Source organism: Astatotilapia calliptera, chromosome 22 (assembly GCF_900246225.1).
Source record: "Astatotilapia calliptera chromosome 22, fAstCal1.2, whole genome shotgun sequence".
NCBI lineage: Eukaryota > Metazoa > Chordata > Actinopteri > Cichliformes > Cichlidae > Astatotilapia > Astatotilapia calliptera.
The window spans coordinates 1,178,807-1,199,556 of NC_039322.1; the positions used below are offsets into that span (position 1 = coordinate 1,178,807).

The window sequence follows — 20,750 nt, forward strand, 5'->3', positions numbered from 1 at the left end:
GTGTTTACGTCTTTGTGTGGAGTCCGTGTACCTGCTCTCATCTGCTGTTTGGTTGTTGTTGAAATGGTTTTGTGAGCTTTAATCTGAGAATCTGGCAAAACACAGTTATATTTAAAAGTCAATTCAGGATTTAATGAATTGATATCGCTTTATTCAAGCTACTCACCTCCCACTTCCACCTGCACTTTCAACTGGACCACGGCCAATCAGAGAGGTCCCGCCCCTTACTATCTCTGATTGGTTTAGTCCACGATAGGGGCAAAATGTGTGTCTGTTGTTGACCACAGGGAAGGTTGCAGATTTTTTTTTTTGTTACCCGAACAGTTGGTCGATGCAACCAAATATTTTTTTTTAGTCCCACCACTGAAAAATTTGGTCGCATTTGCAACCAAATTGGTCGCACTCTAGAGCCCTGTGTACATGGAAGAAGTGGGAAAGAGGGCTTTGTGATCCTATTCTGGAACACCAGGGTAGGATCACATCTGTGTGAAAATCAAATCTTAGGGTGTACTACAATTCACCAACACATCAAATTCACCAGGGAGGATATGAAAAGTGGCAGGTTGGCCTTCTTAGACTGTGATACTTCCATCAGTAAAGGGGGACATCTAAAAGCTGATGTGTACTGGAAACCTATTTAAGGTTTAACCATAATATTTAAGGTTTGACTCTCATCATCCACTGGAGCACAAACTGGGTGTCATCAGGATGATACAGCAGCAGGGAAGCAGAAGAACTAGTTATGGTCATTATGCAAATGTACTGTTGCTAAGGAAACCTGCAGTCAGCTGAGATTGAAGAAGTCACCTGGATGAGTGATGTACATGCAGATGAACAGAATCAACTTTCTGGTAAGATAAAATCCTTCTATGCTACTCAAGTCTGGTGTTAGTCAGCCATGTGGCTGCAAACACTTATCCCACTAGAGGGCGCTCCGGTTTTACTTTGAACCAAGAAGAGGAGCAAAAACCAGCTACTGGTCTGCTACATTAATGTCTGCTCAGAGAAAATGTACTTTAAGTGGTCTAAGGAGCTTGGAAAGAAAAGCGTCTGGACTTCTTTAAGTTGCTTGAAGACGTTTCACCTCTCATCCCATAAGCTTCTTCAGTTCTGAAGAGAAACCAAGAAATGTAATCCTTCACTGCGCACATTAAGGCTGTGGATAAAAACGTAAAGTTCAACAGGGAACGCACAAAGGATAACTGTTTGCCTTTCCTGGACTGCACCGTGCACATTGAAGAGAACGGCAACCTCAACATTGAAGTTTACCGGAAGCCCACACACACGGACCAGTACCTCCTCTTTGACTCCCATCACCCTTTGGAACACAAACTTGGAGTAATCAGGACCCTACACCACCGGGCAGAACATGTTCCCTCTAAGCCTGAAGGGAAAAAGAAGGAACACACACATGTAAAGGAAGCACTCAAAACGTGCGGCTATCCTAAATGGGCGTTCTTAAAGTCAGCAAAGAGGCACAGAAAAGAAGAACAGACACCAGCGAGGGAGGATAAGAAGGACAGACGCAACAACATTGTCATCCCCTATGTAGCCGGTGTATCAGAGAAACTCAGGAGAGTTTTCTCCAAGCATGACATCCCGGTGTATTTCAGACCCAGCAACACGCTCAGACAGAAACTGGTTCACCCGAAAGACAAAACGCCAAAACACAAACTTAACAACGTGGTGTATGCTGTACAGTGCAGCGAGGAATGCTCAGACCTCTACATTGGAGAGACCAAACAGCCACTTCACAAGCGCATGGCACAACACAGAAGAGCCACCTCCACAGGACAAGACTCAGCAGTCCATCTGCATCTATGGCTACGTTCACACTGCAGGCGAAAGCACATCCAATCGACTTTTCTGACCCCATATCCGATCTTGCTATGACAGTGTGAACGGCACAAATCTGATATTTTCAAATCCAATCTGGGTCACTTTCGTATGTGGTACTGAATCCGATACATATCTGATGTTTTAGAAAGCGACTGCTGTTTGATGGTCATGTTGCATTAAATCCGTCTTTTATGTCACTGACACAAGACAGACGACAATTATCAGCGCCTGAGAAGACATCATGAACGCTTCCTGTCCATCCAGCGTAGATGTCAGTGAAACTGTTGGGAAGACAACGTTGGAGAAACGTGAACATTTTATTTGTACTGTATAATCAGCAGATTCTGACAGAAATTCGGAATCGGAATTGAGCATTAAGACCTGCAGTGTGAACGTAGCCTTAAGGTCAAAGGTCACTCTTTCGAGGATGCCAATGTTCACAGTTTGGACAGAGAGGACAGATGGTTTGAAAGAGTGAAAGAAGCATCTATGTCCACTGTGAGCGACCATCTTTGAACAGAGGCGGGGTTTACGACACCAACTCTCTGCCATCTATAATCCAGTTCTGAGATCCTCCCCAGACGCCTTAACGCCCACTCACATCCTGGGCCATCTGACCTCAGGAAATCACATGATAGGGTGGGGCCAGGTTTCCTAATGAGCTCACCCGAAACCCTGGCTGATTGGGACCCACACCCGTTTTCACACCACGGCTCATGTGATTAGGTAGAGGATCATCAGGGGGTTGTCTCTCTTGGGGAACCCTCCCATAGGGCTTTACAGCATCCTGCGATTGCATTTGTCCCTAACCATCGGGAACCCTCACATTAACTTTTATAGAGTGGAAAAAGGTTAGCGTTCATCGTCCAGCTTTACTGTGTCTGCTATGCTAACATAGCTGTGTCACTAGCGATCACATAGCACGTCATTATAAACCAACTAGCCCAACTTTAGTAACCCTACAAACATCACTGCTGTTTTGTGTTCTGTCTTCACTCATGTCTGAAGTGATAGCAGCGCTGTACGACTTAATTTTTTCTGAAATGCCTCAATCAGAACATGGTATATTATATTTCAATGGAAACTAGCGACCTAACTTCCTGCTAACTTCTCCGTTAAACTTAATAAATCCTGTTTTCCTGGATGCCTGGATGTTAAACATAATTGTTGCACCTGCCAATCAGCCACACTGATCATTTGATTAAATATGAAAGGATTTAGACAGTTTTTAACTCTCAGTGATGCTGCAGTGATCGTTTGACTTTTGGACCTGCAGCGGAGTTTGGGCCCAGACACAGCTAATGATGACAGACTTAAAGACTGGATTGGCTGACGTCTGAGGCCTGTAGCCAATAAATGCTCTCCAGGGCCTTTATAACTGGACTGATGCTGCATTCAGGGCCTCTGTGTTTGTGAAACTGCTGTTAGTATGTTAGTTAGGATCTGATCGTCTTTGTTAGCTTGTTGGTGTTTGTTAGCCTTCATTGATGGTCTTGTTAATTTAGCCAGAAACCTTGAGTGCCCATTCTATTTTGGTTTTCACCGTTTTCTCCTGTTTTTCCAGCCAGTTTGATGTTACTGTCCTCACTCGTAGACCAACTTGGGGATGCAACAACAGCAACATTTACTTTTAAGCAGGTGTGTTTGTTATTTTTATTCAGAGTTTTACATGGTATAATTTGGTGTTATTGCCATGACAACAGAGCCAACAGCGCACTGAAGCTAAACAGCAAAATAAAATCTGTAAGAAAAAAAAAACAAAAAACAATTTTTTTCCAAATGATTTAAAATTGTGGACACAACGGTACATACTGAATCTGCAAGGCACTTATACCAAACTGGAGCCCAGCAGCAGTAGCTTGCTATTGTGCCACACTGTCTTTAGTCTCCATGAGCAGCTACGATGCATATAGTTAACACAGGTGTCCTGCTTCTGTGTGATGGAGCATCAGAGATCAGAATCTGCTGCTGTGTCTCGCTTCTGTATCTGTCGAGCTGCAAAACACACAAAATAAACATGGATATGATGGATGGTTATAAATCATACAACTGCTTAAAGTCTGTTTCACTCTATAATTTACAAACTGAACATCATGTTGAAACTCTTAAGACTAAAAGGATCATTTTCTCAGAGACTTTTATGCAGTTGGACTTCTATTTGTAAACCTGCAAATGTGCAGCTGCACAAACATCTGCACTAAAGCTGAATCATGTTAAACTTCAATGAGTCTGAAAACAGTGATGATGAGAGCACAGAGGCTCTTTGAGCTCATCCACCTTTCCTCCGGGTAACAGCAGTGATGCTGATCATGATGATTAAGTAGAGCAGTCCAATCAGTGTGCGGACAGTCATGTGCCACAGGTGATCAGCAGCTGGAGGACAAAGAAACATCTGGAATCAGAGCCTCATCCACCACCAGCTACAGTCACTGATCACACAGTTATTCAGCTGTATGGGAACACAACTGAACACTTGATTATTCTGGTACGTTTGTCCTGAAACAAACACACTGGGTAACACTCAGAAATTAATATTTTGTCTAAATACTGGTCACAATAATGCAAAAGTCGTTCTTTGAATAACTGCTTTCATACCTAAGATTTCCTCAGGTGCTGCTGCCGCTGTTGCTGCAGTTCTTGTTGTCAGTGAAGTGGTCGTTGTTTTTGGTGGTGGTGTTCGCGTTGTTTTCCTGTCTGTGTTTAACATTTGAAAGATATAAAAGACAGAAAATGTACTTTAGAATAGTAACTTTACATAAAAAAGATTTTTTTAAAACATAACAGAACCCCATGAGTGTTGGTAATCAGCCCAGGACTCTTCGTTTCCAACTAATATTGGTCAGTTTTTGCTGGCCTCTGCAATTCGTCCTCTCAACCCACTGGCTCCAAAACCTTTCCCAGTATCCGCTCACGTTCGCCAACAAAGCATTGTCAGTAAATATATAGATCTAGCACAGCTCATTCTTCCACCACTCAACCAGCCCACTCCACCCATCATGCGCAGTCCGGCCCCATCTCAGGCAAAACAGCTCACTCCACTCGAGTTTTCTTTTGCATTTTCACTATACAGAGACATCTTCTGCACTACTTTCCCTTCCCAAAGACAAGTTCTCGATACCTAATTGACCATAATACTCGATCTCGCCCTACACTTCGGCAGCACCAGCTTTTACTAGTACCACATCCAGTTCACTTTTCAAGCAGCTGCTTGCCTACAACAGTTTGATCAGGACACATTCTGGGGCAGGAACTCTACTGTCGCTGTCCGATCTTCACTCTCCTGCAAGATATGCAGTGCTCCGTCACATCCTGCTTCCGTTTGTAGCATTCCAGCCCAAAGCAACTGACAGCCCATAAGCCACACATCCACTCTTACCTGCTTGGGTCCAGCCTCTAAACCAGAAATTTCCAAACCCACAGCATCCATTCCTAGCATGCCTTTGCCACAAGGTACAGACTGAAAGGGCGACCCATCGTGAACCTAGGAGGCCGCACCATTTGCAATAATTCCAACTCCAGAAACTGATTCCAGTTGCCTCATGTCTTAGTGCTGCTATCTTCACTCCTGCTCTTTTTGCGGCAGCGGCCATTCCTGCCCAGCATGCCCCCACAACCCCCCCAAACAATGACCAGTTTTATCTGTTTTGACACCTATACATATTCGCGCTTTAAAAGAAGCCTTAAAAAAAAAATCACCCTTACCCAGACTTGGTGAACTTTTTAGTAAAATGTTTTTAAGGTTTCCACCCAGGGATTGTTACCCAGCCATCAGGTCTCTTGTACCTGTAAAAACCTCCAGTCAGCTCTCAAAGACCCAGACGCCATTGAAAGCCTGCTCGCCAAAGAAGTTAGGAGGGTTTAATGAGTGGACCCTTTCCTAAACTGCCTGTTCCCCTTTTTCGCATCGCTACCAGAAAATATTCAGGCAGAAAGCGCATCATCATCATAAATGTATCTGCACCTCATGGGAGTCATGTTTTTAAATTAGAGATGTCATTCCCTGGAAACACCTGGAGAAACACAGCTGACCCAAATGAACCTGACGCCACCAGGGAAGCGAAACTGAACACATTGAACATGGAAACAAGACTTTCAAAATAAAACAGGAAAACATAGAGAGACGTAGACATGACAACCACACTTGACATTACAACAATGGTTTGTATCATATCTATCTAATAGACTCCAGTTTGTTCATGTAAATGGAGAGTCCTCTTCACACACTGAGGTTAATTATGGAGTTCCACAGGGTTCAGTGCTAGGACCAATTCTGTTTACATTATACATGCTTCCCTTAGGCAGCATCATTAGAAGACATAGCATACATTTACACTGCTATGCAGATGACACCCAGCTCTATCTGTCCATGAAGCCAGATAACACACACCAATGAGTTAAACTGCAGGAATGTCTTAAAGACATAAAGACCTGGATGGCCGCTAACTTTCTGCTTCTTAATTCAGATCAAACTGAGGTTATTGTACTCGGCCCTGAAAAGCTTAGAAATATGGTTGTGAAATGCACTACACACACACACACACACACACACACACACACACACACACACACACACTTCTTTATAGCGAGATGCCACGTTTATTTCTAGTTTTTGTTTGGTGTGACAGTCCAGTCTCAGCTCTTCCCAGCCTCCTTCCCGCTCCTCTCCCGTCTCACAAAAAAAGGGAAGAAACCGTCATCAGACCAAAAACCACCAGCTGTGTTCTCACCTGCCTCTCCAGCACCGCCCCGTTGAGCTCACTGCACCACTCCTCCCCTGCAGCTGAGCCAGGGACATACACCCCCACCGCCCGACTGAGGCCAGGGAGCCGTCTGGCCGAACCTACTTTCGTGGACAGGATGCGATAGCTGCCGTCTTCTCCACCTGTGGACGCACCTGCCTGCCCCCAAGTGGTGCCCCAGATACTGTAGCTGTGGTTGGAGAAGGGTGTTTTTTCCTTGGATTGGCAGACAAGGGAATCTGCCAGTAACCCTTGGTTAAATCCAGTGTCGTGAAAAAACGGGCTGTGCCCAACCGGTCCAGGAGCTCGTCGACCCGGGGCATGGGATAAGCATCAAAGCATGACCCTTCATTCACCTTGCGATAGTCGACACAGAACCGTATAGACCCATCCTTCTTCACCACAAGAACTATGGGGCTACAGCAGGCGCTGTGCGACTCTTCTATCACTCCCATTTTCAGCATTTCAGCCAATTCCCTCTGAACAATTTGCCGGTTATGCTCAGGAAGCCTGTAGGGCCGTGAACGCACCGTCACGCCAGGCTGTGTTTCAAAATGATGCTCAATGAGAGACCTTCGGCCGGGCAGGGGGGAGAACACGTCTGCAAAATGCTGCTGTAAGGCGTCAACATCCGCTTTCTGGGCCTGTGTGAGATGGTCATCACAAGGGAGGGAGGCGGGGATGATAGAATTTGGCCCCTCCGGCCCCAACTCCTCTCTCTCCTTAACCAGGCTTACCAGAGAAGCATTTTCAGGCTCTCTTCACGCTTTAAGGAGATTGAGGTGATAAATCTGCGGCGCTCTTCCCCTGTCTGACCTCATAGTCAATGTCCCCAATTCGCCGTGTGACCACAAAGTGTCCTTGCCACTTTGCAAGCAACTTTGAGCTGGAAGAAGGGAGTAATACAAGCACTGTCTCCTGGTGAAAACTGCCTGAGTCTAGCCCCTCTGTCATACAGGCGTTGCTGACGCTGCTGAGCCTGGAGCAAATTCTCCCGTGACAACCTCCCCAAAGTGTGGCATTTCGCTCTCAGGTCCAACACGTACTGAATCTCATTCTTGGCGAGGCCCGGACCGTCCTCCCAGCTTTCTTTAATCAGGTCGAGCACCCCACGCGGCTTCCTGCCGAACAGCAGTTCAAAGGGAGAAAATCCCGTGGAGGCCTGGGGCACCTCCAGCACTGCAAATAACAGAGGGTCTAGCCAGCGATCCCAATTCCGTTCATCCTCGTTAATGAACTTACGAATCATGGACTTTAAAGTCTTGTTCAACCGCTACACCAGCCCGTCCATATGAGGGTGGTGGACGCTGGTTAATGCCCAGTAATTCGTACAGTTCCCGCAGTGTGCGAGACATGAACGATGTGCCCTGATCTCTTTCGGGATTCCGACTCGGGACCTGAAACAGTGCCTGCGCCACACTCTTTGCAGAGATGTTGCGCAGCGCCACTGCTTCCGGGTATCGCGCTGCATAATCCACCAGGACTAACAGAAAGCGATAGCCGCGTGCACTCTGGTGAAACACCCCGATGAGGTCTGTGCCAATGCGCTCAAACGGGACCTCCATGAGTGGGAGCGGGTGCAAAGGCACTTTTGGTATGAACGGCTGATTAACAAGCTGGCAGGATGCGCACCAACGGCTCACATCCAGATGTCCGGCCAATAAAATCAGGCCGTTATTCACTCCAGAGTTTTTTCATATCCTATATGCCCTGCCATGGGGTTATAATGAGCCGCCTGGAAAATCATTGCCCCTCCATGAACTGCTCCAGCACCGACTTCTCCACCAGCAGCGTCTCCCCCTCTGACGATCCCGGCTGCAGCCACCACACCGCCGCGTCGTGTAGTTTCCGGGCCCAAGCAAACGGCCGATCCTCCCCGGCGAATATCCTCAGGGGCAAGATCCATCCTGTCCAACACCGCCCGGCTCATGTCCTCGAAGTTGCTCCTCGAGGAGCTCAGACGGCGGCCCTGAGTCTGCCGCCGTCTGAGCCTCCCCCGACAGCAGAGGAAGCAAACGTGGAGCCCACTAAACCTGCGGCCACTTCCAAGGTGGCCGCAGGTTTAGTGGGCCACCTTGGAAGTGGTTTAGCTCCAATCAGCCGCTCCAGAACCTGGGTCTGCCGGTCCGCCTGCTCCTTCAGCTTTGATCACGCTGGAGCGCCGCCTGGTCTTGGCTCATCTTCGCCATCTCTGCTGGCATTTGCGCCAGGAACTGCAAAGGCTGGGCAGCATGTGGGTCTGACATTCCCACCAGACAAGGTTTCGGCACAACTTGTGAAATGCACTTCACACACACACACAGTTCTTTATAGCCAGATGACATGTTTATTTTGAGTTTTTGTTTGTTGTGACAGTCCACAGTCTGGACAGCTCCGGTCTCAGCTGTTCCCAGCCTCCTTCCCACTCCGTCTCACTAAAAAAGGGAACGCCACCAGCTGTTTCCTCTCCAGCACCGCCCCGTTGATCTCACTGCACCACTCCTCCCCTGCAGCCGAGCCCGGGACCACACCTCCGCCACAGTGGTATCTAAGCAGATTCTTACTCTGGATGGCATTACCTTGGCCTCCAGTAACGCTGTGAGGAACCTTGGAGTCATTTTTGACCAGGACATGTCCTTCAACGCACATATTAAACAAATATGTAAGACTGCTTTCTTCCATTTGTGCAACATCTCTAAAGTTAGAAATATCCTGTCTCAGAGTGACGCTGAAAAACTAGTTCATGCATTTATTACTTCCAGGCTGGACGACTGTAATTCATTATTATCAGGAAGTCCAAAAAACTCACTGAAAAGCCTTCAGCTAATCCAAAATGCTGCAGCAAGAGTCCTGACAGGGACTAGAAAGAGAGAGCAGATTTCTCCTGTTTTGGCTTCCTGTTAAATCCAGAATTCAAAATCCTGCTCCTCACATACAAGGTCTTAAATAATCAGGCCCCATCTGATCTTAATGACCTTGTAGTACCATATCACCCTATTAGAGCACTTCGCTCTCGCTCTGCAGGCCTACTTGTTGTTCCTAGAGTATTTAAAAGTAGAATGGGAGGCAGAGCCTTCAGTTTTCAGGCCCCTCTTCTGTGGAACCAGCTTCCAGTTTGGATTCAGGAGACAGACACTATCTCTACTTTCAAGATTAGGCTTCAAACTTTCCTTTTTGCTAAAGCATATAGTTAGGGCTGGACCAGGTGACCCTGAATCCTCCCTTAGTTATGCTGCAATAGACGTAGGCTGCCGGGGGATTCCCATGATGCATTGAGTTTTTCCTTTCCAGTCACCTTTCTCACTCACTATGTGTTAACAGACCTCTCTGCATTGAATCATATCTGTTATTAACCTCTGTCTCTCTTCCACAGCATGTCTTTATCCTGTCTTCCTTCTCTCACCCCAACCAATCACAGCAGATGGCCCCGCCCCTCCCTGAGCCTGGTTCTGCCGGAGGTTTCTTCCTGTTAAAAGAGCAGGGGTGATGTGGTGCATAGAAGGGGTCCTGGTGATAATACGGGCAGCAGAGTTCTGGATACGTTGAAGCTCATGGATAGATTTTTGACTAAGACCAAAAGAAGAGAGCTGCAGTAATCGATCCAGACTGTGAACAAGAGTGTCAGCAGCATGTGGGGTCACTGTTTGATCAGACTTCACAAACAGGAAAAGACTCATGAACACCTGGACATTGATTAAACATAAACTAGAATAATACTCGACTTAACCATAACCAAATAATAACACCAGAACTTTGTGTTAATTGAATCTAACATTAGAAAATACAAAATACTCAAAACGCTGGTTTACGTGAACAGTCGAACTCGGTTTGTTCTGTGTCCAGTCCTCATTGGGGTCTATGCTGACTGGCTTACTGTACAGATGTGAGGTGATTCAGTCTCAACATGTAACTCTACACGACTTACAGTAGAGAGCAATGAAGTGAAAATCTACCTTTGTAACAGCGCTTTCTAAAGTGCATCACGTCATGAAGAGGACAGTTATTCACATCCTCTCTGGGACATGTCAACAGAAAACGATTCTAATATTACGTGTGGGTTTAAGATTCAAAAACAGAAAAAGGGAAGTGAAAGTTTGACGTTACCTGGCGGGATCACCCTCAGCTCTGCGGCCGTTTCGTTATTGCACAGGTATGTTCCAGAGTCTGAGACAGCAGCTCCACGAATGTGCAGTGACTTATCCACGAATGCATGGTAATGTTCTCCTGGATCATCGTGTCTCATTACACCGTCATTAAAAACTGTAAGTATGATAACTTTCCTCCCTTCTGTCTCTCTGCTCCAGGTCACGTTGCCCTGAGGGCGAGGACAGGGCAGAGTGATGGGCTGCTGCTCCTCAGCTTCTCTATAGATTAAATCTGTGAAACATAATCTATGAAAATATCTAACAATACCAAATTATCTGTTTACACATGAAAGGTGGAGTGTTAGAAGCCTGTACCTGCAGAGACATCAGAGCCCAGAATAAAAGCACAAAGACAGCAAATGTTCACCCACATCCTGATGCACTGAAATAACTGCAACAGCTGACCCAGGCTTCTGTTTCTGCTGAGAACAGGAACTGTGTGGTTTACAGGAACTGTGTGGTTTACACGCACATCTTCTGCATATCTCAGAGTCTTTTTATAGGAAATGAATATTAATGTTTCCTGTTAATATTTCCTCAGGATTTGTTGTTGACTACCGACAACAACAAAACTGTGTCTGTACTGGAAAGTGAAAATTACTTTTCTGTGAACAAACACACTACGCCACAGCTACAGTGGGGCAAAAAAGCATTTAGTCAGCCACCAATTGTGCAAGTTCTCCCACTTCAAAAGATGAGAGAGTTCTTCCATCACAGGTATGCGTCAACTATGAGACAAAATGAGGACAAAGATCACATCGTCTCATTTTTAAAGAACTGATTTGTAAATCGTGGTGGAAAATAAGTATTTGGTGAGTAACAAAAGTTGATCTCAGTACTTTGTTATATACCCTTTGTTGGCAATGACAGAGGTCAAATGTTTCCTGTAAGTCTTAGCGAGGTTTTCACACACTGTTGCAGAGGTGTGGACTCGAGTCACATGACTTGGACTCGAGTCATTAATTTTATGACTTTAGACTTGACTTGAAAAAATGTTCTAAGACTTGTGACTTGACTTGGACTTTTACACCAATGACCTGGGACTTGAACCGGTTTACTTGAAAAGACTTGATATTTCACCCCAAATCTAAAATTTAACACACACATTATATAGAAAGTGTGCATCATTAATTCAATTCATTCATTCGTTTATTCCAACCACACTCCGTACGTATGTGTGTGTGAGCTGTAGCACAGCCAATCAAATTAACCAGATTTCTTTTTTAAGAAGAAAAAAAACGCTCAAAAATGTTATTTTTTCCAGGTACATAAACTATGAAGTAGTCAACAAAAAACCGAAACGCAATATGCAAAACATGCAAGCAGAGAATCACAGACAGAGATGGAGCAACTTCCAGCAGTTGGAGTTGCATAAAGAACGGTAGGCGGTGCTTCATGACTTCATCTAACTGGCAAATGTTGTCCAGGCTCCGTTGGTGATACAGTTTTTTTTAATGTGTATGATATTTTTGTCATTTTAAAGCCGGTCCTACAACCGCATCCAAGAATAACATGCAGCTTATCTCAGAACTGTTGGTGAAAATTATTCTTGGAGCTAGGTTTAATTGAGCTGCATTTTAAAGAGGTGCAATTTCACAATTTGTGTATATTTTCTAAGTTCACTATTTTGTCATGTGTTGAGAAAAACAGATTTAAAAATCACACGGTCTAATATTTACATTTAGCATAACTGCAACATGCTTTTCTTTTTTTTTTTTAAGACTTGAAATTCAAAGTTTCAGACTTGTGACTTTACTCGGACTTTTACAGTGACTTGAGACTCGACTCTGACTTGAGGATAAAGACTTGAGACTTACATGAGACTTGCAAAACAATGACTTGGTCCCACCTCTGCACTGTTGCCCCACAGCCTGATGTTCCCACCATGCTTCACAGCAGGTATGCTGTTCTTTGGATGCAACTCAGCATTCTTTCTCCTCCAAACACAACAATTAGACTTTTTAGCAAAAAGATCTATTTTGGCTTCATCTGAACATATGAAATTCTCTCAGTCCTCTTCTGGATCCAAATGCTTTCTAGCAAACTTCAGACGGGCCTGGGCGTGCACCAGCTTAATCAGAGCGACACGTCTGGCACTGCAGGATTTGAGTCCCTGGCGGCTTCGTTAGCCTTTGTTACTTTGGTCCCAGCTCTCTGCAGGTCATTCGCTCGCGCCCCCCGTGTGGTTCTGGGATCTTTGCTCACCGTTCATGTGATCGACCCCTACTGGGTGAGAGCTTCCATGGAGCCCCAGGTCGATGGAGATTATCACTGGTCTTGCTCCCACAGTTGATTTCTTCACACCAAGCTGCTTGCCTATTGCAGATTCAGTCTTCCCAGCCCGCTGCAGATCTACAATTTTGTTTCTGGTGTCCTTTGACAGCTCTTTGGTCTTGGACATAGTGGAGTTTGGAGTGTGACTGTTTGAGGTTGTGGACAGGTGTCTTTTATCCTGATAACGAGCAAAAACAGGTGCTATTAATACAGGTAACAAGAGGAGGACAGAGGAGCCTCTTACAGAAGAAGTTACAGGTCTGTGAGAGCCAGAAATCTTGCTTGTTTGTAGGCGACCAAATACTTATTTTCCACCATAATTTGCAAATAAATTCTTTAAAAATGAAAATTTTTTACTCATTTTGTCTCTCATATCCTGGAACATCACCAAGCCATTGGTTCAGGTATGTGGATGACACCTGGGTGACAATCAAATCTCAGGACGTTCCACATTTCACGGATCACATTAACTCAGTGGACCGACACATCAGATTCACCAGGGAGGATATGAACAGGGGCAGGTTAGCCTTCTTAGACTGTGAGATTTCCATCAGTAATGGGGGACATCTACAAGCTGACGTGTACCGTAAACCTACACATACGGATCAGTATCTAAGGTTTGACTCTCATCATCCACTGGAGCTCAAACTGGGCGTCATCAGGACGCTACAACACAGAGCGAACACCATCCCCACTGACACAGCAGCCAGGGAGGCAGAAGAACATTAGGAAGGCCCTGAGTAAATGTGGTTATCCCAGCCGGACTTTTGTCAAAGCTGGGAAGGCTTGGAGAATCGAGGAGAGCATCCGGCAGGCTCTACGGGATGATAATAATAATGCATTGGATTTATATAGCGCTTTTCAAGGCACCCAAAGCGCTTTACAATGCCACTATTCATTCACACACACATTCACACACTGGTGGAGGCAGCTACAGTTGTAGCCACAGCTGCTCTGGGGCAGACTGACAGAAGCCAGGCTGCCATATCGCGCCATCGGCCCCTCTGGACAACACCAGTAGGCGGTAGGTGAAGTGTCTTGCCCAAGGACACAACGACCAGGACAGAGAGCTCGGGGATCGAACCGGCGACCTTCCGGTTACAGATGCGCTCCCCTAACCCTGACCTCCTCCAACCTCCAGATCGCCGTTTTGTTCCCACGTTCGGACTCACATATCTAAATTCTCCTGTCACCACAGAGCAGGTTGAACCATCGCCTTACCGAAGCGCCACTTCTGGTGGGAAACGTGCGCGGGAGTACGTCTCCGCCTGCGAGACCTGCACCAGGAGCAAAACCAGACTACTGCAGCCATTAGCCATACCTTCCTGCACTTGGTCACACATTTGTCTGGACTTCGTCACCAGTTTGCTCATCTCAGCAGGTAAATCCGTAATTCTCTCTGTAATTGATAGATTCTCCAAAGCCACTGACTTTATAGCCTTGGACAAACTCCCCACAGCTACTGAAACCGCTAAACTTTTGGTCGCTTCATCTTCAAGCGCCACAAGAGCTCAATCCGAGATCACCTCCAGCAGAGGACCCCAGTTCACATCACAGGGTTGGAAGTCATTTTGCTCTTTAGGGGACCAGGTCAGCCTCAGACCAACGGAAAGACTTCTTAGGTTCTTAGCTTTTGTGTTCTCATGTTTATCGCAGGTTTAGTTCAGTGTGTAGTCTGTCTCTCTGTGTCGTGTCTGCGTCTTTGTTTAGTGGTTTCCTGTTTTATTGTGAAAGTCTGTCTTATGTTAGTGTGTGCAGCTTTGCTCCCCCTGTCTCGTTAGTCCAACCCCTCCCAGCTGTGTCTCCCTCCTGTGTCGCGTCGTACCATCAGATTATGCCTGTGACAGTATTCAGTGTTCACTTCATGTTTTGTTTCCGTGCCAGCAATAAAGCTGAGGTTTGGAGTTGTATTCAGGGTCCTCCTCTCCCTCCGCCTGCACACAGAGCCCTGACAGATCAGATGCTCTCCTGAGAGAAACTGGGAGACGAGCGGGGATAAATCATGAACTCAAAAGCTATATAATAATTCAAAAACACAAAACACTGGGTCACCGACCCAGGACCGTGACACGTTCCTTCATACTTGACCCTCCTCTCATTTCAGATTTTTTCAGGTCACATCGCAGGTTGGAGGCTGCTCCTGCTGCATGGCTGCTGCATGGCTGCTGCATGGCTGCCAGCTTGGCCATCTGGAGTTGCACTTTTTAAATGTCTTTTATTTTCCAGCTGCCCTCCTTCTGTGTCACACACAGGTATCTCAGGTCCCAGCAACATGATTGGATAATTAGGTCACGTGTGTGAGTAAACCTCCCCTGACACCACACCCTGAATCCATTGCTCCACCCCTCCCAGGCAGCTGAGCCACAAACCACACCCCGCCCCAAGGTCACTACCATGAGATATTTTATATTCACTGTCTTATTCTCACCGCTGTCAGATTTCTCCTCTTTGATCACTTTTAGATAAGCAGCTGGTTTTCCATCACAGTGGTACAGTCCGGAGTCAGCAAGCTGAACATCTGGAATAATCAACATCTGGCCCACAGTGGAAGCATGAGGGCAGACTATCTGTTGTTTTCCAGCAAAACTTCTGCTCCACGATGGACTTCCTGATCTTCGACCAGCATGAGGGCATCTCAGGGTGACGTTCCTCCCCCCCACAACAGCGAGTCTCATTGTTCCTGTGCACAGTAAACATGAACATTACGGGGTCAGCACCTGTCTAAGGTTCACACACATGCATTCGGTCTGTCTTCTGACTTTCATTCTCCTCTCCAGGCTCTCCTCCACCTCTCCAGGCTCTCACTGCAGATCACAGTGTCGTCTGCAAACATCAGAGTCCACAGAGACTCCGGCCTGACCTCATCTGTCAGTCTTTCCATCACTGCAAACAGGAAGGAGCTAAAAGCCGATCCCTGATGTAATCCCACCTGCACCTTCACACCCGTCTCTCTGCTCTTATACATGAGTTGCACCACCCTCACTTCTCTGCCACTCCTGTCTTCCATCTTCAGTGCACCTCTCTAAACAAAATGAAATGTTCTCGAGAGACAGAGAAACATGGTCACATGACCTCACATATTCAGACCTGAGTTCAGGGTCATAAGCCTGGGCTGATGTAACGGTCAGAGAGGCAAAGCGTTTCTAGCCTGTGCTGTTTCAGATGCTTTTTGTGGCAGACACGCAGCTACACTGGGGCCATGCGGCACATGTTACCTGCTCACCAGCAGAGCCACACCAGTGAGCCAACGTTCATTATGCAAATTTAGATGTACCGGAAATTTACATAACGATGCAACGTCATAAGGGTTTCTTTTGAAAAGCAGGCTTTCCTAATTATAAACTACTACTATAACAATAATTCTCGGTATGTGGAGAAGACATCGTGTCATTTCTTAACCATTTATCAGTTTCTGTAGTTGCACCAGTGCAGCCAGTTTTGGCCCAGCAGGTGATGTCAGCGGGGAAGCTAAGCTAACCTCTGACCCACACTGACTGCTCAGATGTGAGCAACATCTGACTCAGAGACTGTTATGACCTCAGCACTGAGAAAATATCCACATCATGTTGGGAAAAACCCAACTGAAGACTGAAAAATCGAATAAGTTTGCTGTCACCTGACGGGATCACTGTGAGCGCCACAGCAGCTTTATTGTCACAGAAGTAGGTTCCCGAGTGCGAGACAGCAGCTCTGTAAATGTAGAGCGACAGGTCGTCGTATGCAGTGTACTGCTTGTTGATGTCATCGTGTCTTATTAAACGTCCGCCATCGGCTGTCAGGATCTCCTCTCTGCTGTCATTTCTCTCTCTGCTCCACGTCACTCTGCGCTCCTCGGAGAGAGGACACCTCAGAACAACGGAGCGCTCTTCTTCAGCCACTTCATGCATCAAACCTGCAAAACACAATATCATAAAAATACAAGTGAACATTTGGCTGCAGCTGGATTAAGATTAAATCTTTACTGAGGTTTTTTAAATTAAATCAGCTGCACCACACACCACTGACACAGGCTTCAATATGCAAACTTATCATTAAGGTGTAAAGAACAAGTTTAAACATTTAGGTCAACATGTTCAGAATGAATGTAAACGGTTCTTACCTGCAGTGACTTTACAGCTCAGGAAAAAGGCAAAAAGACAGCAGCAGATGTTTGCTGCCATCCTGATACAGACAGAAAAGATTTAAACTCTGACTTCATCTTTTCTTCATGAGAAGATTATCAGGAGTTATTTAGGAACGGCCTTAACACCTCTCACTGTCTTTTAATAGTGTTTCCTGTTTTGTGCGCATGAACGTGTGCAAATACAGTGTTGGTGCTAAAGGCGTTCGGGGAAGTGTGACTTCTGAAACACAAAGAGGATTTAAAGAAACCTGCATCAGAAACTGGCTGATGGCAGCAGAGACCCAGGAGCAGAGTGGGACAGGGCGCTGATGACCGGTCGGGCGGAGACGCAAATGGACCAGACGGTGTGGAAACCTCTGGTGAGACAGAGCTAGCTGCAGCTGTGCAGGACACGCAGCGTGCTCAGGACGCTTCTCAAGCTCAGGGAGCGACGTGGAGTTTGTGGCCGGCTGGAAACGCTCGCTCGAGCTCCCAGCTGATGCAGGAGGCTGAGACAGCTCGCAGCCTCCCCCATGTTACATAGTTAATGTTGGATTGCAGTCGGCACAGTCAGAGGACATATCTTACACATCGTGTTTAGACATTAAACTAAACATTACCCTCTGAACAATGTCCTGCTTCTCCTCAGTTACTTCATAGATTAAATCTTACAAACACATTTAAACACAAAAGACAAAATGCAGTGAGCCCAGTGAGTGTCTGGTAGTAGGAACTCAAGCGCAGAGCCGTAGGCGTCTCCAAAAAACAGTTTATTCACAGCACCAGTGCACGATATATACAGTGGAGGGGAAGCTCTCTCACACTCGCTCACGTCTTCTTGCCCAAACTCACACACGTTCACACGACTGGGGGGTCACAGGTACGGAAAGTCTGTCGCAGAAGAGAGGGAAGTCACACACGAATCACAGGTTCACCAGCGCTGGGAGAAACACTAACGTCTGTAGTACAACCACCCAGCGACGAGAGGATCTGTGTTCCAGCCTCAAATAGTGCTCCAGGTGATGACCGCTGATTGTTGACAGGTGTGTGGGCCAAGGGCGGAGCCCACAGTGAGCTCCGCCCAGGCAGAGAGAGAGAGAACCAAACAACACATGTAGCCCTGTGGGGCCGGCCGGGCGCGGAGACCATGACAGTGAGAGCCTATAACAACACAGCAGGAGATGTTCACTGTCACCATCGTTCTGTACTCAGATTAGCATCTGAGCTAATACTTCGGGCTGAGAGCAGGAACTCTGTGGTTACGTGTGGGCAAACCCACACGTAACCACAGACAAAGAGGTGCTTTATATACAAGGTCAAAAAAACTGTACTGAGTCCATCCACAACTCAGCTAAACTAAAGTTCGTGGATGGTTTTGTTTCTTATGTAATACCTCAAAGAGCAGCTCTGCTAACTCAAACTGACTCATGTGTTATTTTTACTTTAAGCTGAAAACAGGAACTGTGCGGTCGTGTTTGCAGGTCCTCAGCACACCACAGTGTCTTTTTAGACGCATACAGAAGATGTGTGAACTGCCATCAGACACATGCAGTGTGACGTTTCCTCCGTCTAGTCTGCGCAAGTAAAGAATACAACAGAATTCAAATGTCTGCAACAGCAGAAGACGAAGAGAGGACTCCTCAGCTGTGTGGCACATCGATCATGCAGGTGCACTGAAACCTGCTCCTCACATACAAGATATTGAATATTCAGGCCCATCTTATCTTAATGACCTTGTAGTACCATATCAGCACTTTGCTCTCAAAACATATAGCTGTAGGCTGCTGGGAGATTCCCATGATGCACTGGGAGTTTATTGTTCAGTCACTATGTATTTATAGACCTCTCTGCATTAGTTATTTTTAATCTGTGGCAGTCTTCACAGCGTGTCTTTGTCCTGTCTTCCTCCTCTCGGCCCCAGATGGTTTCTCTGTATTAGTGTAGTCTTTATCTTACCATACAGAGCATGCTGAGGTGCCTGCTCTTGTGATTTGTTGCTACAATGAAATTGAATAGAATTTGTCTAACAGCAGGAAAGCAGCACAGCATGGCTGTGAAAGCAGGGTTACGTCTATGAGACAGCACCGTAATATTTTGCCACTAAAATCAATAATTATTGTAACAAATAATTGGAATCAAATATTGATGAAAATAATTGTGATAATTAATTTGGTCATAGTGATGAAATCCAAATTACAAGGCTGCCGGTCCAGACGGTGTAGCTGAATGTGAAAAGGAAGCACGGCATCATCAACACCTGTCTGAGTCACACATGCCCACTCAGCCCTCGTGGAAGAAGTGTTGAAAAGGTGGAGCTGAAAAGCTGAGAGAGGAAAGCATGAAGAGAAACTAAAAATAGATGCAGCTGCTGCATCGTGAACATTAGTACCACCAACAACTAACCAACCAGCCTCAGGGTGCTGGACTTGGGGTGAAACCCTCCATGCATGGTCAAGAGCTTCCTGGACTTGATGTCAGTGGCTTCTATCTCCTTCTTTGGGCAGCTTATTATCCCAGCAGGGTACCTGATCACATCAGGGCAGGTGTTGATGGCCCGGGTCTTGTTCTTATCGTTCAGCTGACTCCTCAGGACTTGCCTGACCCTCTGCAGGTACTTGGTGGTTGCGGTTTTTCTAGCGACCTTTCCATGACTCCCACAAGACTTTTTTGAGCATGTTGTAAGCTTTGTGCTTCTTTGGAGATCCCAAAGATAATTACTGGTGGATTTTGATCAATCTTGGTTTTAAGAATATTAGACAGACAGGTGAAAATGTCACACCAAAAACCCTGAAGTGCATTTCCATAATGTGTCATATGTTTTTCACAGAGGGGGGAGCAGTCTGGGTACATTTTGTGAAGTCTTTCCCTTGAGTAATGTAACGTGTGTACAATGTTATACTGAATTAGGCAGTGACGGGAATTAATAAAAAGCCAAAAATCTTCCGATAGGGAAATCCCAAATTCCTTTTGGATGAATGAGTTGAAGGTGCACTCATCTCCTGTAGTGCGTCATAGAATAATGAGATTCTCTGTTCGGACCCCGGCTATCACTAAGGCTTCTATCCAAGGTGTCGGACGACGTGTGCAGATATTATTCCGTAGTTGAAGATATCTTAAAAGATGGCTGCGCTGTAGTCCAAATCTATCTATTAACTGTTGAAATGACATGAAGGCATCGTTTGAATACAAGCCTTTTAATTTACGAATTCCCAGTTCCTGCCACACATTGAAAGCTCCATCTGCACATGATGGAAGGAAAGAGTGGTTAGCTGTAACATACTCATCGATAGTGGTGGTATGGATCTCTGGTTATAGTTATAGTGTGCACTTGTCAAGGGAGTAGAAGTAATATTCCACCAACACAGTAAGGAAGGCAGTCCTGCAGACCGTGGGGGAGTAACGCTGTATCATCAAGTAAGAGGGAACTTATTCTTAAATTTGATGCCCAGTAATAATGCAGGCAGTGCAAGTCCTCCAAGGCCTTTACAAAGATGTTCTTTCTTTAATCAGAATCAGAATCAGAATCAGAATACTTTATTGATCCCTGGGGGAAATTATTTATTCTATGCGTTTTCCAGTTCCATATAAACGACATAATAATGGCATCCAACTTTTTGAAGAAAGATTTGGGCAAAAAAATCGGGATATTTCGGACCAAGTACAGATATTGCG

General features: G+C 45.9%; 1 protein-coding gene across 5 annotated transcripts; it reads right to left on the minus strand.

The window, feature by feature from the left end:
* Nucleotides 1-3,238: 3,238 nt before the first annotated feature.
* LOC113015394 (uncharacterized) lies at nucleotides 3,239-18,285 on the minus strand. Of its 5 annotated transcripts, none has more exons than XM_026157415.1 (7): nucleotides 17,901-18,285; nucleotides 17,076-17,137; nucleotides 16,593-16,868; nucleotides 15,405-15,656; nucleotides 4,435-4,533; nucleotides 4,117-4,212; nucleotides 3,244-3,834 (listed from the first exon to the last, which is right to left on the minus strand). In XM_026157415.1, exons 2-7 carry the CDS (start codon nucleotides 17,134-17,136, stop codon nucleotides 3,788-3,790), a joined length of 831 nt encoding a protein of 276 aa, XP_026013200.1. In that variant the 5' UTR covers nucleotide 17,137; nucleotides 17,901-18,285; the 3' UTR covers nucleotides 3,244-3,787. The 5 variants fall into 5 exon arrangements, with proteins under 5 accessions (XP_026013203.1, XP_026013200.1, XP_026013201.1 ...); XM_026157416.1 differs by lacking the exon at nucleotides 17,901-18,285 and adding an exon at nucleotides 17,348-17,891; XM_026157417.1 differs by lacking the exon at nucleotides 17,076-17,137.
* Nucleotides 18,286-20,750: the final 2,465 nt, after the last annotated feature.